At 46.8% G+C, this 24,333-nt stretch overlaps 3 protein-coding genes and 1 long non-coding RNA gene across 6 annotated transcripts; 2 read left to right on the top strand and 2 right to left on the bottom strand.

Annotated features, from left to right (window-relative positions):
- Window positions 1–940: 940 nt before the first annotated feature.
- ptenb (phosphatase and tensin homolog B) lies at window positions 941–13,066 on the bottom strand. 2 transcript variants are annotated; one of them, XM_041066600.1, is made up of 9 exons: window positions 12,390–13,066; window positions 9,547–9,631; window positions 9,074–9,118; window positions 8,720–8,763; window positions 8,387–8,625; window positions 7,824–7,965; window positions 7,555–7,721; window positions 6,605–6,862; window positions 941–6,420 (listed from the first exon to the last, which is right to left on the bottom strand). In XM_041066600.1, the coding sequence occupies exons 1-9, from the start codon at window positions 12,472–12,474 to the stop codon at window positions 6,232–6,234; spliced, it is 1,254 nt and encodes a 417-aa protein (XP_040922534.1). In that variant the 5' UTR covers window positions 12,475–13,066; the 3' UTR covers window positions 941–6,231. The 2 variants fall into 2 exon arrangements, with proteins under 2 accessions (XP_040922534.1, XP_040922535.1); XM_041066601.1 differs by lacking the exon at window positions 12,390–13,066 and having other exon boundaries at window positions 9,547–10,633.
- Window positions 11,504–21,169, top strand: atad1b (ATPase family AAA domain containing 1b). Of its 2 annotated transcripts, XR_005896577.1 has the most exons (12): window positions 11,504–11,522; window positions 14,105–14,218; window positions 15,250–15,459; window positions 15,642–15,740; window positions 15,866–15,986; window positions 16,353–16,553; window positions 16,787–16,893; window positions 17,174–17,263; window positions 17,345–17,395; window positions 17,657–17,787; window positions 18,442–19,131; window positions 21,031–21,169. XR_005896577.1 is itself a non-coding variant. In XM_041066602.1 (11 exons), exons 3-11 carry the CDS (start codon window positions 15,286–15,288, stop codon window positions 18,560–18,562), a joined length of 1,095 nt encoding a protein of 364 aa, XP_040922536.1. In that variant the 5' UTR covers window positions 11,504–11,522; window positions 14,105–14,218; window positions 15,250–15,285; the 3' UTR covers window positions 18,563–20,097. The 2 variants fall into 2 exon arrangements, 1 of the variants encoding a protein (XP_040922536.1); XM_041066602.1 differs by lacking the exon at window positions 21,031–21,169 and having other exon boundaries at window positions 18,442–20,097.
- On the bottom strand, window positions 20,539–24,072 carry minpp1b (multiple inositol-polyphosphate phosphatase 1b). Its single transcript, XM_041066599.1, has 7 exons — window positions 23,676–24,072; window positions 23,194–23,385; window positions 22,582–22,776; window positions 22,164–22,261; window positions 21,743–21,873; window positions 21,498–21,631; window positions 20,539–21,280 (listed from the first exon to the last, which is right to left on the bottom strand). The coding sequence occupies exons 1-7, from the start codon at window positions 24,070–24,072 to the stop codon at window positions 21,027–21,029; spliced, it is 1,401 nt and encodes a 466-aa protein (XP_040922533.1). The 3' UTR covers window positions 20,539–21,026.
- LOC121201013 lies at window positions 21,764–23,200 on the top strand. Its single transcript, XR_005896578.1, has 4 exons — window positions 21,764–21,892; window positions 22,188–22,431; window positions 22,679–22,864; window positions 22,975–23,200. It is a non-coding gene; the product is annotated as an uncharacterized LOC121201013 (long non-coding RNA).
- Window positions 24,073–24,333: the final 261 nt, after the last annotated feature.

Here is a 24,333-nt window from a genome sequence, read left to right as displayed (position 1 = left end):
CAGACTGAGCCCCGTCAGACTGAGCCCTGTCAGACTGAGCCCTGTCAGACTGAGCCCTGTCAGACTGAGCCCCGTTAGACTGAGTCCTGAGTCCTGTCAGACTGAGTCCTGACTGAGCCCCATCAGACTGAGTCCTGAGTCCTGACTGAGCCCTGTCAGACTGAGTCCTGAGTCCTGACTGAGCCCTGTCAGACTGAGTCCTGAGTCCTGACTGAGCCCTGTCAGACTGAGTCCTGTCAGACTGAGCCCTGTCAGACTGAGTCCTGACTGAGCCCCGTCAGACTGAGCCCCGTCAGACTGAGCCCTGTCAGACTGAGTCCTGACTGAGCCCCGTCAGACTGAGTCCTGAGTCCTGACTGAGTCCTGTGAGTCTTTACAGTGCTGAGGTTCAGTTTGAAGCTGAGTGTGAGTCAGATCTGTTTGTGGTTCCTCTGCTGCTTTTCACTTTCTTTGATCTTTTTATAGCAGCAGATAAGACAGAATTAGTTATGGTTTGGTGCCCACAAGGCTCAGAGTGTGTGTGTGTGTGTGTGTGTGTGTGTGTGTGTGTGTGTGAGTGTGTGTGTGTGTGTGTGTGAGTGTGTGAGTGTGTGTGTGTGTGTGTGTGTGTGTGTGTGTGTGTGTGTGTGTGTGTGAGTGTGTGTGTGTGAGTGTGTGTGTGAGTGTGTGTGTGTGTGTGACCTCATTTTCCCTGCCTGTTCTCCAGTCGTTTGGAGCGTGCTCAGTAGTGCTGCTACAGAGCTTTGTGGAGGACGTGATTATCATTTCTGCCAAGTCACTGATCGATCACACGCTCGGCGATGTAAAGCGTGTTTGAACGCACACGTGTTGTCTCTAACATTCAGAGCAGAAAATGGGAGGGAGACAGGAAATGAGGATGTTCTGAAGGAGTCGGTGTGATCTCTTGAAATAATTTTACAGCATCAGGGACAAGAACAGCTGTTTATAAATACTTTATTCACCTTTACAGTGTTTTTATTTCATTATAAAACAAGGAGGGACAGAATAAAAGAACGGGCGGGCGGGGGGAGTCAGTTTAACGTTTTCCATGGTGATACAGGACCCGGTTTCTGTAGAGTTCTGTTTGTTTGTTGACTGAGTGAAAACCAAAATCAATACCTGACAAGCTAAAAACAGCACAATCATCATAATGAACAGGAACATTGTGGACGCTGAGCTAAACCTGAAGCTGGACGACAGTGATGCTGCAGGGGAAACGACCCCGGGGATCAGAGCCCAGTACCAAACCACATCTGTGGGAAAGCCTGACCGATTCCAGACTCACGGTAGAACTGAGGACTCATCAATACTGAGTCCATTGGGACGATTTGGGGACAAAATATCAGGTTTGGTTTCTCAAACCAGTGTTTGGGATCAGATTTCCCAGTTCCCAGGGAGGTGTGGTTATCACTGGTCCAGATAACCACACAGACCTGAGGGTCGGAGTCACTGTTCACTGTTACTGATTTCCAACATGTGCTTTATCTGCACTGCTTTCTTTGACTGATTTTCACCTTTGACCTCCTGTCCCACAGATGTGGTTGGTGCTCTTGACTCTGAGATGCTGAGGAACTTTCAAGGACCTTCAAGCAGAGAACTGCTGTCAGCTTCAAGTAAAGGTACGGTCACATGACGTCCTGCGAAGCCTTGCTCCGCCTCTTTTTCACTTCAACAAAAGCCAAACTGACAAAGTCTGGAATGAACTTCCTGCTTTGGTGCCATATTTTGCTTCGTCAGATTTCACCTTCCACCTTCGTGCGAGTGACACGTGCAGCCAACAGAAAGACTGATAGCCTGAGTTCTGAGATGTGGACTCAGTTATTCCTCTGCAGGTTTTGTACAGTGACCAACAGACTGACATCACATCCTCCCATGGGCCCGAGTGTGGGGCGGGCAGGCGACCGCAGGGCTAATGTGACCGAACCTTAAGGCAAAACAAATTAATAACACGAACACAGACCAAGCTGTCATCTGCAGAACTAACAGACCAACACGTCAAACATAAAACGAGGCTGAGCTTCATTTTGGCAGGTTTGGTGATGAGATGTAAACAGAAAAGAGCTGAAGCATCATCAGACGAGACGGAGACGCTCTGCGACTGAAGGACTGTGTAAACCCGGCGACATTCACTCAGAGGGGAGTCTGGGTCGGTACACGAACCCTGAACAGGATCAACACTGACATTTTCTTCTAAACTTGTTGAATCATTTTGGAAACAAAATGTTTGTGGACAAATTTTGTGAAATTTGCATTCAGGAGAAATTCCTCTTCCTGAATCAAACCTGGATCTGTGAACTAAGCAACCACTTTTCTCTGAACTTCCCAGGTGGATTTGACAGCTGAACGAGGACGTGTCGTCTATGGTCATTAGAAAAAGACATGGAGCACCTGAAACAGAGACGAGGACAGCACCTGTCTGGCCTCAAACACCCAAAACCTGTTCAGTACACACCCAGCATTCCGCAGGAGGTAATAAACCTGTCACTTCCTGTAGAGGTCGGGAAACATCACCGCCATGTTTGTTGCCTGGTTGTGTTCCTTTACACTTTTACAAACACAAATCTGTTATTTAACTCTTTAGTTTAAAACCCTGCACTGAGCCAATCAGCATCCTTCAATTACCCCTGACAGCATTTATGTGCATCTCTTCTCTTCTTTGTGCCTTTAATCAGATGAGTTCATCCTGAATGTAAAACTGTGGCTTGTTCAAAAAATAGCCAGTAAAACTGGAAACAGCCCGAACTGTTTGCTGTTTCTGTGATAACGTGGAAAATCCAGTCCAGGTTTTCTGGATCTCAGCACTCTGCCGTAGTTAGTTGTGTTTTCTTGGAACGTGTTCAGGTTTTCAGCTCCTCCACTGAGCGGGTCTACACGCTGGTCATGTCTGAACAGGTCGGTGACAGGAAGTGAGGCCAGGTCTGACAGCACCCAACAGGACTCAAAGCAGGAAGTGCGTTGCTTCTGTGAAATACCGGCAGCTACACAAACAGAGCCTGTGGACAGATCGCCACGCTGACCACAGAGCTGCTGAGCGTCACAGGTCAGAGAGCACCACAGATGGACAACAGGCTCAGAATCAGCCCAGGCTGGGTCAGCTTAGCACCTAAAACCCGACACGATGGACTGTGTGGTGGACTGTGTGATGGACTGTGTGATGGACTGTGTGATGGACTGTGTGATGGACCGTGTGGTGGACCGTGTGATGGACTGTGTGGTGGACTGTGTGGTGGACTGTGTGATGGACTGTGTGGTGGACTGTGTGGTGGACTGGTTTGCTGGTAACACAAAGCTGCGCCCCAGGTTGTGATCACACAGGAAGCAGTTTCAGCAGCACCAGGGTTTTTTTCTTCTTGCTCCAGAGACTCGAGGAGCGATCCGTCCTGTTTCTGCGATCCAGCTGTTTACAGTCTGATTAGCAAACTGACGGTCGGTTTTGTTTGTCGTCTTTCTTCTGACATAAAGTTGATTAGGACGACGTGCACAGCTGGAAACATCACACCTACACCTCCGGACATCTCAAACGTCCCAGAGGGAGCTCATCACCACCTGCCGTTTAAGCATCAGCCTCCTCCTCTGACAGCTGGATCATGATCATGAGCAGACATGATTGGTGTTATGGTCACCGAGCTGCACATGACGCTCTGATGTCAGAATATAAGGCGGGGAAATGTTGGACGCAGATTCTACAGTTGTGGGTTTCATGTTTTCAAGCCTCCGGTGCATCCTGTGTGATCAGGACCTGGACGAGGTCCACAGGGCTAACAATAGGAACTTGAAGTCCCAGCTCCGTCTTGGAACCACAACTAAGAAGAACAATCATTAACTACAGAACCAACCCAGGGCCGATGATTGGTCGTAGCACCAAATGTTAGGACGGAAATCCGGCATCAGGACTAAAACTTCTACCTACACCAGGTCTGGAGGCAGATGCTCTTTCAGATGACCAATAGGGAGGCTCCGACTGACCAGGTGCCAACTGGAACGCGCTGATATTCATTACAGATGATGTTATAGGTGGTGCCTACATTTTTTTGATTAGAAACCCTGATTGTAACTTGCCACTGCTGTTGACTGCACTGACACGGTGACAGTCAGCAGCAGTTCACAGCTCCATCCAACCCACACGGTGCTTGGAGTTACCTGTTGCACCTTCGGATTTTACTTTGAGGACACATGAAGGTAAACATCCACAAATTAACCAGTTAGCTCCAACGCTCAGTTAGAGCCCGGAGAACACAAACCAGCCAGGGATTAGTTTTGGATTGTCCTGCTCTGATGACATTAAATCTACGATGTGAAGGAACCAGAGAATCCCTGATGTTCATTTGCTTCTGTACAATCCAGACGGAACGGCCTCCAACCTGCTGTCATGATGATGTGATCCTCAAACTGTCATCAACCCTCGCTTTAAAGGTACAGTTTGCAAGGACTGAAGTGCTTAGATGTCTCTACGAAGTGGTGAACAGAACAATTAATAGTCTACAGAGTCATAATTATAGAGCACCACCCACTTTGAACTGTCAGAAACCAGAGACACACAAAAGCTAAAGCTTGTGACTCCCAACAACAACAGTGGTCACAAAATCGACCGCAAACCCCAAAGCTGAGAAACTGTGCGCTGAAAGCTTTAGAGGACGACTGTATGTTTGAGCTCGACAGAAATCAGCACACACACAAGCCTAACGGCCTTTTTTGGATGGACTAAGCTTTCCCCCCAAAATACATACAAAGCCAACTGCCCTTTAACCCCCCCCAACATCCCAGGCACATCCCAGCTGAGCGCTCTGCTGTAGTTTGTATCAGGGTGGGTGAGCTGACGTAGGTGTGGAGCTTAAAAGCAGATCCAGCTGAAGGAATGGTTATTACGTGTGTAGCTTGTTTGTTTAGCTTACTGATTGATATAAGTCAGAGTATAACAAAAATACGTGTCCTGTAGGTGGAGGACAGAAGAGCTGCAGAGAAACTGTGGAACGAGACAGAAAAGCCACGGGAGCGTGAGCTCACAGCAGGTTCAGGTTCGTACTGGGTGTGGCTTTCAGCAGATGATTGACAGCTGCAGCAGACTGTGAATGATCCAAGTTTCTCTTCTTCATTGTCACATTCAAACAACAGGTTGTCACTTCTCTTTGTGCGCTGCTTCATCCCAAATGCGATCCAGTCCAGCTTGGTCTGAACAGGACTCGAGACAGAGAAAGATAAGGTAAGTTTGGATGTCTCTAAAGGTCTTTGGTGGGGGAGCGTTCCAATCTAAAGAAAAAAAGATTACTGTGATGAAAGGGTGCCACACTTTATCTGTCTACCCAAATGGGACTGGTCCACACTGACTCAGGACGGTCCAAACCAGCTCAGACGGGTTCAGACTGACTGATCCAAACCCACTCACCACAGTCCGGTCCAATATGCTCTTGAGGTGAAAAACCTCAACTTTCTAGTTTCCTGTTCCTGTTTTTTTCAGGAAATGATGCAGATTTAGATTTATATTAATAAACTAACACAGATTTCAGATCAGTACTGGCCTTCAAAAATCCATATGGACACACGCGTGACAAGAAGATTAATAATTTAAAATAAACCGTAGCTCTGCAGAAAAATAACCACGTGTGAATTTGGGCTGAAGAAACGCAGGTTAGCACAGAGAGAAGAGGCAACACTCTGACAGCTTAACTGAAGACTGAGGAGGGCAGAGGTGAAAAGATCAAGATTGGTCTGCATAAAGTTTCCTAAAACTGGTCAGGAAGGAAGGAAGTAAAGAAGGATGGAAGGACACAGGGGGACTGAGGATTCATCCAACAAACATCTTGGTGTAGTCACTAAAGACGTCTACTTGTCTTTCAGTTTGTTTATATTCAAGTTTTACCCCTTTCATTTTGAAAATTTCCTGTCTGTCCATTCATCTGTCTCATTGTCCACTTGCTGTCCATTTTCCAGCCTGGCCCTGCCCACGTGTTTATCCCCACCCTCCTCACCCCCGACCATCAGCTCATGTGATTGTCCAGGTGTGCACCAAGCAGAGGATTGGAGGAGGGGGTGGGGGGGGCGGGGTCTGAGCTCTTTGATCCCAGAGTCTGGTCCATCGGTTATATTCCCCCGTTAGCTAACCACGCGCTAGTCTTAGTTAGGGGTTTTGTGAATGTATACATTTATATACTGTATATATACTGTGTATATATGTATGTATATATACATATATACACGCATATATATCTGTATGTTTGTGTGTGTGTGTGTGTGTCAGACTTTTGTGATCTGATTGTGGTGGTCTTCTTCGAACGGCTCGTTCTCTGGGTCCGAGTCCGTCGTGTCGGAGTAGCGGTAGTGATCTGGTTCGTTGTCGCTGACGTCCGGGGTCACCGAGGCCGAGGTGCTGCTGGCGTCGCAGTTCGCTCCTTCCTCTACCGTCTTCGTAAAAAACAGTTTCACCTGAAGCAGACAATGAAAGCAGAGCGTGAGCAGCTGGAGTCGCAGCCTGCTGTCACTACATGAGGTCCTTGGACTGGCCCCGCCCCTGGTGCAGCCATATTTGTAAACAGCACATTAAAACACATTGTTTGCTTCTCTTGATTTGAAGTGATGCTGAACAATGAAACCAACAACAACGTTTTACCTTGAAGTTCGGGGAGAAGTTCCTGTTGGCCTTGTCTTTGTTGGCTTTGTCCAGGTCGTTCTTGATCAGAGTGAGAACCAGGTAGTCTCTGTCGTTGGTTTCTCCTCCCATCATCATCGGCGTCATCGTCCCCAGGTTCTGATGCGTTCTGTCAGTCGGTTCCCGCTGCGTCCCGGCGCTGCCGTTCTCCAGCTTGTCTGGGTTCTCCTCCGGCCCCGGGATGAAGAAGGTGTTGACCCAGAAGTGAAACATCTTTTCCTGGCACAACAGGAGAAGAGGACACTGAGGAAGCTGGTCCATCTGTCTGCACCGTACAGAAACCTGTCTGTCTAAGACTGCAGATCGCTCAGGGCCCTTCACCTGCTGCACAATTTACTGTTACAGATTTTATTTTAAAATTCTTAGACCTGGGCCATCGAGCTGTGAAGCCAAAGATGTGGATGAGGTGTAAACCCACTCCTGATGCTCTGAATGCACCCAGGAGAACAGAGGGCCCCAGTGCTGTGGATCCAACAAGAGTCTGGTGGTTCCAGACCAGAACAGGTCCTCCAGCCAAACTCAGGAAGTGGACCAGAGGGACCTCAGTTAGGAAACTCATCCTGGATGACTCCTCCACAAAACCTCTTAGGTAAGATGTATACATGGATGTATACATGGACAGATGAATACAGGACAATTTACCCAACTTATAAACAACTTATTTATGACAAACCCAAGCAACCAGCAACCTTCCCACAGCTGATCTGTGGTGTAATGGTTAGATGCTCGGGAAACGAGGGGATTCAGCTGCTGCTCACTCAGCTTTCACTCAGCAGTTAAACAGTTAAAGGATCTCGATCCATTTCATTCCTTTCATTTCTGTGAATTTTAAGTTGATATGATGCAAACAAATTATTTAGCACTTGTTTACATCAACTTTGAAAAGTAATCAGCTGATGACTCCTCCTCACCTTCTTCATCATCTTGTTCTGCTTATGGAAGAACTCCACTTTGATGTCCCCGCAGACAGGAAGCGGCTGCGGGAACTCAAACAGCATCAGCTTGTCTTCCCTGCGGGTGTGGACGGGGTTCGACGTGTGAATCTTCACCTTTAGCTGATACACCACGAACTGAGGGTCTGAACGGAGAGCACGACAGCACACGTGATTTGGTGAGTCAGAGACGGATGTGAAGACTCAGGACAGGTGTGTGAAGGTGCTGCAGAGACGCTCAGACTTACTGCAGGTGCCTCCGGTGAACATGGGGATGGTTTCAAACAGCATCTTATGGAAGAGCAGAGCCACAGGTTTGTACTGCAGCTGGTTCCTCAACAGGAAACTGTAGTAGATGACATAACGTCGCTGACTGGGGATGGTCACGCCCTGAGCACACACACACACATAATTATAAGTCATTCCACTGGCAGTAAGCATTTTCATCTTCCAACATGCTTCTTTATTTGATTGTGTGAGGATTTGGTGAATGAGGTGAAGTCATTTCAGTGTGACACAGATTTAATCATCGTTTAGAGAAAAGTATCCGATCTGACTCTGGATCAGCAGATAAACAATATTCATTGATCACGACGTCCCTACCTGTTTTACTACCTGAGCATTATGAATCTTTTACTGAGCTAACGACAGGTACAACAACAGATGACAACCAGAGGTTTAACCAACCAATCAGGCTGCAGTCCAGTATCCTTACAGTTAACCTGACGTTTGTTCTCTGGCAGATCAGAAGCAGCTGACACAGCAGAGGCACCGTGAAACCTGCATTAAACGTTAGCAGTGGTGTGGTTACCTTCTTGTCGTGGGTGCGGACCTCTCCGTAGAAGTCCAGAGCCTCCTGAGCCTCCTGAAACTTGCCTCGGTGCAGCAGGTAGGCGCAGATCATGACGCCGGTGCGGCCTTTTCCTGCCTTGCAGTGGATGGCTGCGACGTGCTGCTCGTCCTCGCTCAGCCACTGATCCAGGTCCTCGCAGAACGGCTTTATCAGCTCCAGCTGAGGGGGGTTATGGTCCTCGAACGGATACTGAGCGACTGAAAGACACGGAAACGGATGATCAGGTACGTTCTTTATTCCCTGACCTCAGATTAAAAAGGCTGCTCCTTCAGTTTCATCAGGGAATCTCACCTTGACAGTTGAACTTTGACGTGTCATAATGTCGCTCTGCACATCTGTGGACAGAGACACATGTTAAAGGACCAGTGTGTGGGGTTCAGGGGGATCTGACAGAAATGAAATACAAACTGTCTTTTAAGACATTTATCGTAGTGACAGCAGAGACTCAGAACACATTTTAACCTGAGTGAGACCGTCTCTATCCTGACACTCGTCTCTGCCTCAGAGAGAGAAACTGCTGCAGGTTTATTTTATCAGTACGTCTGCACTTTTCAAACCAATCGTGGCTGAAAGCAAAACTAAAATCAGAGTCAGTCTGACGCCTGAATTCAAATAAGAAAGCCACACGGGACAGACAGGACTTACAGATTGTAGATCTTGTAGTGATTCTTGTGCTTTGAATCTAAAAACCTGGAACAGAGACAAAGGTTCAGCTTTTATTTTACAGTTCACGTCTGAAAATCTCATTCTGCCTTTAAAAGTCAGACAAAACTCTTCATGTGTAAAACAGAAGCGTGTGTGTGTGTGTGTGTGTGTGTATTTTAACCAGCTCTAACTATAAAACAGTTTTCATGTTTTAACTCATTAATTACAAATCAATAAAGCATTGCTTTGTAATACCCTCATCTAGTCTGTATAACGTGTGTATAAACATGTAATGACTGGTTTATCTGTGTGATATAACCATATATAAAATGATTTTTGGCTGATATATGAGATGATTCTGAAAATGATTTGCAGGAAGAGTGAAAGATTGGTACTTAGTGGGTTAAAACATTTAAATCCCACTGCCTGCTGCTTTCAGGAGGGGTCAAAGGTCACACTGAGCACTGTCTTACCGAACAACATCATCAATGTTGTTTCTATAAACTCCCTCCAGTCGCTCCGCGGGGAAACCCATCGCTATGATGTTTGGATAAATATCTGACGGCTCTGTTAAGGATCAATAAACTGAGCATTCTGTTGCTTCAGGCCGACTCCAGGACGGAGCTCAGAACACCTGTCCACACCTCAGCCGGCTCCCATGGTGCTTTGCAGCTACCTCCAGGTGAGGTAGGATTTGTTACTTTAAGTTTTATATGTAAAGTGGTGAGAGCAAACTTTAAAGGAGCAGTTCAACATTTAGTGAAGTTCAGACTGATCCTGCTCTCATGCCTGTGCAGCTGCTTAGCTTAGCTTAGCTTAGCATAAAGGCCACAGACCCTCCCATAGACCAGGCCAGAGAGAGAGAGAGAGAGAGAGAGAGAGAGAGAGAGAGCAGCAGATTGACAGACATCACAGAAGCTGAGATGCTTCTCACCATTTTCTGGAACTTTACAGGTTAAACGATCAGGAAAACCTTTGGCAGATGAATCGGTGCTGACAGTAACCCTCAGCTGCATTTCATCATTTACCTTCTTTACTTTCACACATTGTCTAACTCTGAGCAGCTGCTTCTGAAAACCATTTAATCCTCTGAGTCAGTGTTCCAGATGAACAGTGCTGTTCACTGTACGTGTCAGTGAAGTGGAAGCGTCTTCGTCTTGGACCCTGAGAGACTGAGACGGACATTTTCCACAGCTTCCTGATGTCTACAGACTAAATGGTTCGTTGACGTGACGTCAGACTGACCTCTGAGGTGTTGCAGTGGGAATTCTTTCATGCTTTCTGAAAATCAGATGAACTGACAGTGAAAATCGTGTACTGTACGTGCATTCTTTCATCCAGATGTGAGGAGTCGGTGAGGACGATAACAGCTCCGTCAGACCAGCAGGACGTGGCCTGGGTTTTTAGAAACATCCACAGGTTTTTGTTTTTCAGAGAGTCACAGCTGAAGCTCGGTGCCTTGAGCTCCAACACTGACAGGAAATGAATCAGCAGCTCTTATAATGACGGCAGAATCGTTTCTCTGTGAGGATCTAACATGAAAAACCTATCACCTGTTAGAATTATGATGGACATTCTCTGTGTTGTAACGGAGGAAGTGATCAGTGGACTGAAGCAACAGTCCACTGAGATGTGAGTTTACAGTAGGAGCTCAGGGCCTCCAGCTGCTGCTCAGCTGAGCTGCGTCTGGGTGTAGCTGTGTCTGGGTGCAGCTGCGTCAGTCACTGTGTCACTGTGCCACTGTGCCGCCTCGTCTTCTGTACATGAGCTTTAGCTTCTAGTGATTTGCTGCTTCCTGTGATCTTCATTGCTCAGACTCAAAGCCCAGCAGTTTCCTGAATCAGTGTCGTGCACATTCCCATGTGTGGCCACAGGGGGCGCTGCCACTGTTTATATATATATGTTGTTGTGTACGTATTACATGAATAACATTCTTATTTTGTCTGAGGATCCTGGAGAAACTGTCAGAGCGGCACCACGTGTTAAACTTCACCGTGTATTTATTTTTCTGTGAAACTGAAGCTTCGCTCTGCGACTCCCATGATGTGACTGATGAAAAGTGTCTCAGATGGGAAGAGTTACTGGTTTTCTGAGTCGTCCATCTTTGTGTTTGTTCACTATAACACATGAAGACGTGAACTTTCCAGAATCTTTACTAAATATTGTGTGTACTGCGACATGAACAGGATTTATTACAACTGACACACATGACCCACAGCAGAGAGTCTGTTATATCTGACACCTGTTTTATCCGTCCATGTCATTTTTCTATTTTTTAAACAAATGAACGTGTGAATGTTTTATTTGCGTTTTATTAAAAGAACAGTGCCATTTCCAGCCTCCCGGACAGGAAACACGAGAAACACGTTGCAGAGTGTTTTTCATCCAGATGCTACTGGGATCTTTGGGGATTCTGGGAAAGCCTTCAGACCTGCTCTCCTGCTCTTTGGTATGTTTGTTTTAAAATACTGATTCTACCTCAGCCATATGTATTAATGTTGTATGTTGGGTGTTCGTGGGGATTAAATCATCCTGAACTGTTGAGGAACTGTTGAAACTAGGTTTACAGTTTTATTCATACTCGGTGTTCAGGTGTCGCTTTCAGGTGTGTGCCTGTTCGCTGCTGATGCAACGGCACTGACACCGCCGTTAGCTTAGCCTTTTAGCAACTGCTCAGATAAAGCGCATAAAAACAGCTCGCAGCTAAATCACGAATCTCTTCCGTCGAGCCTTGTAAAGCCTGAGCAGACGTCCTGTTCAGAACTGACCCAAAACCTCTGGATCACGTTTGTCGTTACAGAAAAACTGGAGATAAACGCATCGCAACGCTTCCCAGCCCGACTGAACCTCATTCTCCTGCAGGCAGCCAACCGAACTCCGTTGAAAAAACTCCCAATTTAAGATAAACTCCCAAACACGCGCACACATGTGCACATTAAACGGAGAACATTTACTAACTGTGAGAATTAGCTACCATTTGCCAAACACTGTCCCATAACGAGCATTCTATAACATTTACACATTCTATTTATTACCGCGGCCGTTAACGGCTCAGTTTCGGTTCAAGAGCCCAAAGCCGTTCCTAACTGTTCTGATTTTTCTAACGTTGCTTTGGCTGTTTAACTGTTCCATTCTCGCCGATATGAAGAGTAGCTCTATCTACCATAGAGTCTGGTTTAATGCGAGACGCCTGTTAGACGACATCCACAGCATAATTAAATTGACACTTTTTGAATGTGGTGTTGCATTACATTTCAGAGCGAAGCAGCTAGCGGACCAAGCTAACCAAGCCCGTTAACTGACAGTAAAAGGATACAAGTCAGGTCCAAGTCGAAGCCGTCCTCCTGGTATCGCCTTTTATTTCTGCTCACCATTTCCCTGATTAAGGAAATCGCAGCCATTCTCAGTGTATCCGTTCAGTATGTACAGTTAGGAGAAAGTACAGAGAGACTGTCTGGGCTCCCCGTCCCCGCTCCGGAGCCTCCGCTGCCTGGTTACCGGGAAGAGAAGCTAACTGGGACACCTAGCCCGGAGATAGCTAGCCACCAGCTCCGCGACCTCCGAAATTTAAAATTTATAGCGCAAAGATCCTTCTTGATGAACAATAACAACAAACAAGGTTCTAACGGATAAAACACGACCCCATTATACGGCCTCCTGGGGTGCCACCCTGTGAGCTCCGATACGGCCAAAGGCTAGCCGACCTGCTAGTAGACGGGCAGCCCGGCCGTCGGTGCTGTTTTGTGGGTCAGAACAAGGGGGCGTCGGGGCCTCCTCCCTGCTCCCTGTGCGGGCCCGGGTTTCCAGGTCCCCCGCCCGTGGACAAAACCATCCGCCGCTCGATGTTCGATGAAGATCCAGGCCTTCGGATGGATCCAGTCGGACTGTTCCCGGCTTCGGTGAGCAGCAGAGACGCCGTGATTGAACGCAGACAGGCGGAGAGAAAATCTCTCCGAGCGGTCTCTGACCGGAGGAAGAGACGGGACCGACACACCGAGTCACAGTAGAGTTAAAGCAGAGTCAAAAGCAGGATCAGAGCACATCCACTCTGTACCTTCAAAATAAGTGTATCAACATTTACAGGTTTTATTTGCCTTGGCTTTTTCTCCTGAGACTGAGGAAGCTCAGTTCATACATCCTCCTCTAAAAATAGAATTAGAAAACAAATTAAGGATTCAAAGTTAAAAAAAATATCTGGAGCATAAATATCGAAGTGCTAAGGTGTATGTAAAATCTTATACTGATCATTTGTACAGCTGATTTACAAGCTTGGATTGCAATTGGTTCAGCAAATGGCAGATAAATAAAAGCCTGATGTTTGGCTGTCAGAGGATAGCATTTTAAAAAGTGAGTGTTAGTTCTGATGAAGATGAACAGATGCAAGCTTCACAAAGTTCACGTCGTACCTCGTGTCAAATATGAACAGTGCTTTTATATTCTAAAACCCTCCGCTTCCTGCCTTTGCATCACTGTGTCTGACTTGACGATGCTAGCTGTTAGCAGCTAACTGGGCTTCCTGAATCACACACGTCCTGTCAGCACACTGGGTTGCCAAATTCTGATCGCATTATCCTCCTATTCAAAACTTATGTCGTAAAAACTCTCATATAATATCAGCGGAAATAATTCACAACCTGGCAACCGGCAGGGTCCCACTGACATTACGTAACCAGCCCTGCGGCTACAGCGAGGGCTGCGGTTTTATTTTAATTTACCTGAATTTCAACATTTTTAGTTTTTTTTATGTGTTTTTAAATAAATTTTTTTCTGCTGGTAACGCACCGAGACCGTTAAACACATCGTTAGTTCAGAACTCCGTCTGGTGTTAATGCAAACACTGAATTTGAAGAGACATGATGATGATGATGATGAAGACTGCGTGAAACTGTAAATGATTTAATGTAACCTTGAATTCAGACAGTTATTCGCTGTGTTACAGCGCCACCTGTGGGATTGATGGGGAACAGAAACATTCACATTTCTGAATTTATTGTTACCTCATGTTATTTGCTCTCCACTCCGGCACTCTAGGTGGCGGGAGTGAGTCCAAACTCGGTAGAGGTAGAAGAAGAAGAAAGAGACAATCCGCATCAGCACCACAGAAGAAGAGGCCGGAGAAGTGCGCTGCCTGACTGACCGGAGGAGGTAAGAGTCTGTCACGTTTTACCGGATAAACGAGGAGTTTCTGTTGTTTTCTTCCCGCGTTTCTAACGAAGCTGGTGGAGCTCCGCGGTGCGTTACCGCCAGTCATATCTGTTAGTTTATCCGGCGAGGAGCCACTCTACCACGGCCGGAGAGACCCAGAAGGTCAAGCTAATGCTAAAGTTAGCAACCCGCACAGTTCTTTCGGTTTTATAATGCGGATATCGGAGGATCCCAAACTGTGGTACGAGGACCAGAGGGGGGACAGGAGTCTAGCACGAGAAATAAAGAGCAGTTCACTTGTATCAGGAAGGGTCCCGGTGTGTGTCGAAATCAGACGTTAAAAAACGTCCTGTCAGAGCCCGTTTAAAAATACGACAATTTAACATTTCATCGCTTCGTTTTAGAAACACGAAGTTGTCGGAGTGTGACTGAAGATCAGAAACCATCCAACAGAAGCTGCTGTTTAATTCGGCATTTGTACAAATGAAGAATTCTGTGTAGTGTAGAATATAACAGCAACGTGTCGCCAGACTTCATGTAAAGATCTGAAAATAAGAATCTGTTCAAGCAGCCGCTTTTCAATCCGGTTTGAATCCAAACTAAATCAGAGATAGTCACCGCGGGAAGGTGTCTCCAAACTCCACTTTAAAATTTGAAATGGAGGAAGTTCTAATCTTTCTCTTGCTAGTTTTTGTTAGACAGAGAAAACTGCTGAAACATAACTGGAGCTGCTTTCTGATCTGGTTCCAAAGTGATGAGCCGTTCCGTTTCCTGTTACAGTGACAGAGGGAATTCCCACCAAACTCCCTTTAAAAACTGGACATTTTACCATGTCCTGGGTTCGCCTTCTTTTAATCAAGGTTATGAGCTGCATTAAATGATAAGTGTCTGAAGTAAAGGGTGAAGTTCATCTTAGTTTTCCAGACTGCAGCTTTTCTTAAGTCTGACCTAATGAAACTGATTATCTTGTGCGTCATTATAAACAAAGTGATTGTATAGAAACTTGTTGTTGTTTGTGTTGTTGTCTGCAGCCCTGTGTGTATTTCCTGTCCTCGCTGACCCTGACGATGGTGTTGAGGGAAGTCCCAGCTGAAAACATCGCCCGTCCTCTGGGCAGGAATGAGGTCATCGGCCTCCTCTTCCGCCTCACCATATTTGGTGCTGTCACCTACTTCACCATCAAGTGGATGGTGGACGCCATCGACCCCACCAGGAAGCAGAAGGTGGAGGCTCAGAAACAGGTGAGACGGGTGGGGGGAGTCCTCAGTCATGGGGTACAGGTGACCTCAAAAGGAACGTTTGATGGCTTCACCCTGTCTTCAGCAGATGAAGTTAGATCAGTTGCTGATGAAGCTCAGGTGATGTGTCTGAAAGCTCTGGAACAGCCACTGAATGGATTTCTTCTTCTTCTTCTCTCTTTCAGGCAGAGAAGTTAATGCGTCAGATCGGAGTTAAAAACGTGAAGCTGTCAGAGTACGAGATGAGCATCGCAGCTCACCTGGTCGACCCGCTCAGCATGCAGGTAACATATCACACAAGAGGCCGTGACTTTACATATATATACCTGTATGTGTGTGTGTGTGTGTGTGTGTGTGTGTGTGTGTTAAAATGTGCTACTCTAAATAACAAACCTCCGACTGTGTGTAGATCACCTGGAGAGATATCGCAGGTCTGGACGAGGTGATCACAGAGTTAAAGGAGACGGTGATCTTACCTGTTCAGAAGAGACACCTGTTCCAGGGATCCAGACTGCTGCAGCCCCCGAAAGGTCAGAGACGCAGAGACACTGAGACACTGATGAGTTTAAACAGAGGTACATCAGGAGAAGGAGAACGGAGAGAAGTGAAGGAATAAATAAAGGAGAGAAAGAAAGAATAGAAGAGCATGAGGAAAGGAGAAAAGAGAATAAGAAGTGATGAGGGAGAAAGGATCAGATAAAGGAAGCATTGAGGAAAGGAAGGAATGAAGGAAAGAAGGGAGGAATACAAAAAGTGAAAAGGCAGTGAGGTAGGAAGGATGGACAGAGTGAAGGAAGGAAGGAGAAGGGGGAGGAAGGGATGGAATGAAGGGACACTGGAACATGACAGTGTACTGAGCACAGGCCATAATACCCATCCTGTCGTCATGGTAACAGGTGTGTTGCTGTACGGGCCCCCTGGCTGCGGTAAAACTCTGATTGCCAAGGCAACAGCCAAGGAGGCGGGGTTTCGTTTCATCAACCTGCAGCCGAGCACGCTGACGGATAAGTGGTACGGAGAGTCCCAGAAACTGGCTGCTGCTGTGTTCTCATTGGCTGTTAAACTGCAGCCGTCAATCATCTTCATCGACGAGATAGGTACAGTATCAATAAACACACTGAATATACACACACACGATAAAGTTTGTACAACAAATCAAAGAAGAAATAAAGAAAAAACAATCGAACAAATTCTAATTTTGAATCAGATAATTAAAGTTTATCTGGCTGTATGTTAATGAGGGGGTGTGGCCTGAGTGACCTCAGGTGTGTGGTTCAGTACCTGCCTCTGAGCAGCAGGTGTCAGTGTGTCGATGTGTGCTTTGTGTCAGACTCGTTCCTGAGGAGTCGCTCCAGCTCGGACCACGAAGCCACGGCCATGATGAAAGCCCAGTTCATGAGTCTGTGGGACGGACTGGACACAGACCACCACTGCCAGGTACACAATATCTCCACGGCCGTCCAGGTTTTCAGGTGTCTGTCTCAGGTCAGGCCGGAGACCTCGGTGAGACCAGGCTGTCAGACGTTTTAGAAAAGTCTGCAATTCTTCTTTTCAAAGCTCAGTGTTAATCTGATGGTTGGATCAGTGGGTGTGAGGCTGTTAAAGCCTGAACAAAGACACACGTGAACAATAAGGATGAAAAATAATCACAGTAAATTGTGATGATTGTTTAATAATTCGAGTGTCGTGATAACGACGGAGCTTCTGTCGGTGTCAGGTGATCATAATGGGAGCCACGAACCGTCCTCAGGATCTGGACTCTGCTATTCTCAGGAGGATGCCCACCAGGTTCCACATCAACCAGCCGGTATGATTTATGCAAAGTATTGATATCTGATCAGCATCTGATCAAAAACCAAGCACAAACACTGTGTTTTTCTTTCTGCAGAGCGTGAGGCAGCGAGAGCAGATCCTCAAACTCATCCTGGAGAACGAGAGCGTAAGTTCTCACATTACAACCACTGAGAAATAACACACACACAGACACACACTCACACACACACACAAACACACACACAGACTGGACCGGACCTGATCCGACTCCTCAGCTCGACCCAACTTTATTTTCCTGTAAATGCTTTTATCTTCTGCAGGTCGTATTTTCTTTCTGCTGCTGTGACGATGCAGCAAACGTACGAGTTGGTAGAATTTTATTTACAGATCAGTTTATTCGAATCCGATCACCTCTGTCTCTCCGCAGGTGGACTCGTCAGTTGACCTTGTCGATATCGCCAAGGAAACAGATGGTTTCTCAGGAAGTGACCTCAGAGAGATGTGTCGCGACGCCGCGCTGCTTTGTGTCCGAGACTTCGTCCACTCTCAGAACGACAGGTAGGAAACAGTTTAACTGTCGCAGGCACCGCGACGTCACTCCATCTCAAACACAGTCAGTCCTCACGCAACTCTGTGCGACCTGTGAGTTATTGTGAGTTATTGTGTGTGCGACCTGTGAGTTATTGTGTGTGTGACCTGTGAGTTATTGTGTGTGTGACCTGTGAGTTATTGTGTGTGTGACCTGTGAGTTATTGTGTGTGTGACCTGTGAGTTATTGTGAGTTATTGTGTGTGCGACCTGTGAGTTATTGTGAGTTATTGTGTGTGTGACCTGTGAGTTATTGTGTGTGCGACCTGTGAGTTATTGTGAGTTATTGTGTGTGTGACCTGTGAGTTATTGTGTGTGTGACCTGAGTTATTGTGAGTTATTGTGTGTGTGACCTGTGAGTTATTGTGTGTGTGACCTGTGAGTTATTGTGAGTTATTGTGTGTGTGACCTGTGAGTTATTGTGTGTGTGACCTGTGAGTTATTGTGTGTGTGACCTGTGAGTTATTGTGTGTGTGACCTGTGAGTTATTGTGTGTGTGACCTGTGAGTTATTGTGAGTTATTGTGTTTTTTCCACATTTTGTTATGTTGCAGTTTTGTGCTCAAACGCATTTAAAGTGTAAGAAGCGATGAAAGGACCGTCTACCTGTCTCTGTCTCTCTCAGCTCGTTGGAGGACGTCATTCGTCCGATCCTTCAGTCCGACCTTCAGAAGGCGATCGGTAAGATGAAGAAATCTAAACTGGCGGGTGGACACAGCGCCCTGCTGCACGCCGCTCTGGACTGAACACAAACTCACACTTTGATCACGTGATGACCTCAGCTCAGCCTGCAGTCGCAGGTTTGATTCCCGACCCGTTGATCAGCTCAGTGCGTACATACTGACCCTCTGTCTCTTGATGTGTTTAAACGTGTCCGACGTGCCACTGCTTTTTGGTTTTTGTTTTTATTTAAACCTTTTTACGGCGGCGCTGATGATCCCTGAGAAGCATCCGATGACCCAGGAATGACGAAGCGTTCGTTTCTGTGCCTGAGAGTAAGAACATACCGAACCGTCGAGAAGCTCGAGTTCCAGGTTTTGACATGACAATGACATGAATTCATCGTTACAGCTCGTCTTGCGCTTTGCTGCTGGTTTCCACTGTAAATAAACTCCGTAGTAAAATTTCTTTTTAAAAATGAAATCAAACTAACGAGTCTCCTCATCATTGAACCAGTTACAGGACGGTGTCTCCCAACCTTTCTGTGCTGTGACCACCTTAAATGGGACGATGTCTTTTTGCAGCCCCTCGTCTCTGGTTGGATCCGTCCGTCTGATGTTATTCCACGTTTTTCAAAGTGTCTTTTTCTGCTGACGTAAGTCTTCAAAAACACTGCACACATATATCATTTATAATCTTCATCTGTGGGCAGGTATACGGTGTCACAGTCACTGCGTATAAAGTTTGTGGTTTCTCTGTAATTTTGCTGTTGTCCTTCCCTCCTCGGTCTGAGCCTCTCAGCTCTGAGCCCATTGGTTCCTCCTGAAGACGTAAATCTTTAACACACCTGACTGATCAGCTATAATTAGAACCAAATGATCAAACCCTGAAACTGCTGTTAGTAAATAAGTGACTTATCTAAGTAAAACAGTTCAATCATTAAAATGAGTTTTAAAAAGAGTCAAATCATTTTGCAGATTAAAATAAATTAGATTGTAATTTATTTTACCAACTGGAGGATGAAGCTTCGTTTTAATTATTCAACTAATTATTATGTATTGATGATGATATTGATTCAGATTTTTTGACTGCCCTGCCTTTTCATAACTTTTCATTACCTGTTAGTTAGTTTTAGGATTCCACACCAACTCATCATTTTCCAGGAAATTATTTGGAAAATTCTCAAGTTTGTAATTTCCTAATATTCTCCTGGAAATAGTTCTGTGATCTGTTATTATTTATTATTTACTGGAAACTGTTTGTTTATAGTTTCTTCAGCTTTATTTATTAGTCAGTTTATTGTGATTACAGTTCAGCAGAACTACTTTGCTTTACATTGGCTTTTAGAATGAATTCAGTGAACATGTGATAAGTTTGGAAATGACTGACCCATAAATCTGTTTCTGAAATCTTTACACAGTCAAATCAAAAAGCAAAGTGAGTTTGAAGCAGAAAGAGAATCTAATCCTGCAGTTTGTTTCAAACTGTGCAACTTTTTCATGACGAGCACTTTATCATTATTACTCCGACCTTTTTGTTTTTATTCTGTTTGAATGTGTGGAAGTGACCGTGGTTTGTTTAGTGTCACTGCAGGAAACAGCGAATATTCACATTTAACCAGCTGAAGTCAGAGTGCAGTTTTCCCTGTTCCGATGGAATAAACTTGTAAAAACATGAGTGTAAAACGTGCTGATCGTGTGTTCATGTACCTGATAGGACAGTGAGCGTGTGACAGTGAGTGAACTGGGTCATAATGTCATAGAATAATATAGAAAGTTTTGATTTTTACAGCCTAAGTGTTGATTACATTACGTATGATTTCTGTCGAACAGCCTGACGAACTCAACCATGTTTGTTGTGCTTTTACAGTTTTCCTTAAAAAAAAGACTTTAATCCCATGTTGCTACTTTTTCTTGATGATTATGATTTTAATTTCAACATTATCTCAAATTTTCAAGCATTTAGGAAATTCTTAGATTTTTCTGTTTATAAAAGAAATGCTGTAAAATCCAGTTAAAATGATAAAGTCGAAGTGGAGGCAGGAGAAACTGTCCAGCCGTGATAAAGGTGTATTAAAGCTTTTAATTAGAAACATTTGGCATCTTTCAGGAATCATTCCACAGGAAATAAAAACAAACAAATGTTTTCAAATAAACAACAGAAAGAAAAATTCACCCTGAACGTCCCGCAGACTCACCAGAGCCTTTATTGTGAAAATCCTCCCTCAGGCTGTCAGTAGCTCAGTGAATCTGCTGAAGATGTAAGAGAGGTCCAACAAACAGAATCGACCAATCACAATCAGTGTAAATCACGTGATCATAAACATCTGAATAAATAAACATAAAGCTTCATGACCCTGTAATGCCACTGACGCTGGTTCACCGCAGACTGAGACTCAGTCTCCGTGTCGCGGGTTTCATCGTCACCTCTGCTGCAGGAAACAGACTCGGTCAGTTTCAGTGTTGGACTTTTTTTTATAGCAGATTCTGCTTTTTATGTCTGAACTGGATTCTGTGGTTTTACTGGTTTTTGCTGGACACCTTTCATCTCTCAGAGTTCGGTGTTTGGTCCTCGGCCTCCGGTCCTCCCCTCGCACGCCCTGTGGAAGTCGCAGCCGTCCAGCAGGTGGCGGTACGTGGCCCGGACGTCCCGGTACAGCGGTGCGTCCTCCTGCTCCAGCCCCGGGAATCGAGCAGGAGACTCGTTGATGAGCAGCTGCAGCCGGGGGCCTCGCTGGCAGTCGTACAGGACGAACAGCAGGTTGGCGGCGTACGGGACGATCCGGCCGGTTCGGAAACTTCTACCTGTAAAACACACCGGGAGACAAAAACTGCGTCTGAGGTGAGTCGGTGGTTCACCTGGACCCAAACCCAGTTCCACACACAGCTGATGAAAACACACGCTGCAGTGCTGAGAGTGGCCACTGCACCGGAAACACCTCACAGCCCAAACCCACAGGTGTTATCTGACATCACATCCTTGTCTCTGATTGGATATGAGGGTGGAGGCGGGGCTTTGTACCGTGCTGAGAGTGGTAGTTGTTGGCAGTGGGCGGAGTCTGGTCCTTGTAGAGTCCCAGCAGGGAGAGGAGGGGGAGGAGCGTCTCGGCATGACCCACCAGGACGGAGGCCGGCTCAGGGGACGCCTCTGTGGACCTGAAGGACACGAGACTAACTGAGTTCAATTCAAAATCCATTTGTGTCGTCCCTGAGTGACGTGATGATGATTTCACATAAACATAACCTGAGTGGACACACGTCTCTAACCTGCGGGGACGTCCGGCTTTGTCAAGTGTCCTGAAGACATGATGGAAAAGAGGACAGCTGGACAGACTGCTGATTGCGTGACCGTGAGCGCGCTTCCAGTACTGCTTCAGGTCCGACTTGTACTCTAACACCTGTAGAGAGAAACGGCAGGTAAAACACACAAATGACACAAATCCATGGACACGCTCAGTGTCCTACACACGCAGGACACTGTGGTTCATACACAGATCTGAGAACAGGCCCGAGTGTTTATCAGCGTTCAGTCTTTGTTCTGCGTGGGTCACATTATTGTGTTTAAACAGCAGCTTCCACTGATGAGTGTCCACAAGAGTCAGAGCCGGAGACAGACTCATGTCCTGTTGACTGATCAGCAGATGAGTGTGTGTGTACGTGATGTGTTGTTGTTGTTGTGTGTATTTACTTTGGCGTCGTTCTCATCAAACAGGAAACACCAGGGAGAGTGAAGAGATTTGATGGAGAGTTCGTAGGAACACAAGAAGAACGCTGCCTCAACCAGATCTACAGGAGACACAGAGGGACAAACTTCACTGATGCTGAAGTTTAACACTGAGATCGTTCTTCTTCCCTCAGCGTTCTACAGGAAGTTACTACAAAAGATGTCCACCAAAGCAGTGAGGACACCGCTGCTCGGTGAGGACACCGCGGCTCGGTGAGGACACCGCGGCTCGGTGAGGACCTTCCCCTCACTACTTCAAAGAGCCGTTTGAAGGTTCTGACTTGGTTTTAAGTTTCACGTTAGTTTCAGGTTTAGGGGGATAAGGGATGAAGTGTGTGTGCGTGTGTGTGCGTGTGTGTGTGTGTGTGTGTGTGTGTCTGACCCGGTGTGAGGCGCTGGTGAGGGAGGCCCAGTCTCTCCGCCACCCTCCTCCTCACTCTGTCCATCTCGTCCCCGTGTTTGAACTTCTCCACCTCCAGCAGCGCCGTGCGGTTGTTCTCCACACCCTCCACGTAACCACGGCAACGCTCGAAGAATCGCATCAGCTCGTCATCCACCTCGTGGCTGTACTCCACCTCTGCAGAGAGACGTCAGACACGTCCATGAACTCGAGACGCATTGACTTCTGCTGCCGTGTGGAGTTTCCTACATTTCCCATAATGCCGGTGAGCAGCCTCCAGAGAAGGAGGAGGAGCTGTGTAACTATTGATTATCAGTTAATCTGGCAAATATTTGTTCGACTAATCCATTTTTTTGTCTGTAAAATGTTTGACAGAGAAACAAAGCAAACACACGGAACCACAGACGTAACCAGACAGACAGGAGGACGTCAGCCACTCCCCGGACAGACCAGTGAGCACAGCGAGCAGGTGAGATCACCTGCCCAGCTTCAGCCACGCTCTGGCCCAGCCGTCTGGTCCTAAAGATCCTGTCCTCGTTAAAGCGGCTCAGGTGTTTGCACCTGCACCTGTCTGACCTATCCCACAGCTCTCACCGTGACGCCCCCAGTGCTGCTGCAGCCCCTCCTGAAACGCCTCCACGCTGCTCACACAGCGATGCTTCGAGCTGGTCAGGAAACTGATCCTCCCCCTCTGCACGTTCTCCTCCGACAACAGAGACGGAAACAGGACGGACAGACGCCTCGCCAGCTGACGGAGGTCATCCCTACCCTTCATCACCAGCTGACCTGAGGACGAGGACATTTGATCAAACAGAAACCAGCAGCTTCGTCACATTCTACAGGAATATTCTGGATTTCACAGCAACATGAATTATATTTTCCACAAACGTTCAGTTACATGTCAGCAGTTTGATACGAAACATGCTGGGACTAATTACACCGCTGTTACCACAATATCAGGAACATTTCCAGGTGTTTCACAGGAATATTCACGGAGCAGTGGTTTCCGGGATGTGTTCCAGCTCTCTCAGCAGTTTAACAGAAATGTTTCCATGGATATTTCAGCGGATCCTCACCGTCCATGTCCTCGGTGTACCACATCTGCCAGTGGCTCTGGATGTCCTGCAGCCAGTCCGCGGAGCCTCCGGAAGCTTCTCTCCGGACCAGCTCGCTCAGCTTCTGGATCCTGCGGATGTTCTTCACGGTCGGGTACCGGCTGCCGTGCCTGATGACGGCGGTCAGGTGGACCGGGGAGCAGCGCTCGGTGGGCGGAGGTTTTAGGACGGACGCGTTGACGGAGAAGACGTCCCGCAGCAGGTGCGGGTTCACCTCCTCGTACCGGGTCTTGGTCCCGAAGTAAGCGGCGATGTGCGGAATGTCCGGGAGCGACAGAGAGGAGCAGGACAAGCGGGTGAGGAGCAGGCTGAGAGCCGCCACCAGCAAACCGTTCGTGGGCAGCAAAACGGAGAACATGTCGGCGGGAGCCGCAGGAACATTCAGCGGACTTCAGCTTCGCTCCCGTCGCTTCTGTTTGCTTTGTTGATGTTCCGGGTTCAGCTGACCCTTGACCCCTCGGTCGCCCCGCCCGTCAGTGGTCGACCAATGAGATTCCAGGAGTTTTTCTTTCATAAACCTTCAAAATAAAGTGAGAAATAATCCGGATACGAGCGCGGACACAGCGCGAACACAGATCATCGGAGCGTTTGACTTTATGTAAAATCACAAACTCTAACA

This window comes from Toxotes jaculatrix, chromosome 21 (genome assembly GCF_017976425.1).
Source record: "Toxotes jaculatrix isolate fToxJac2 chromosome 21, fToxJac2.pri, whole genome shotgun sequence".
Classification (NCBI taxonomy): Eukaryota; Metazoa; Chordata; class Actinopteri; family Toxotidae; genus Toxotes; species Toxotes jaculatrix.
This window is presented reverse-complemented; position numbering and strand designations above follow the sequence as displayed.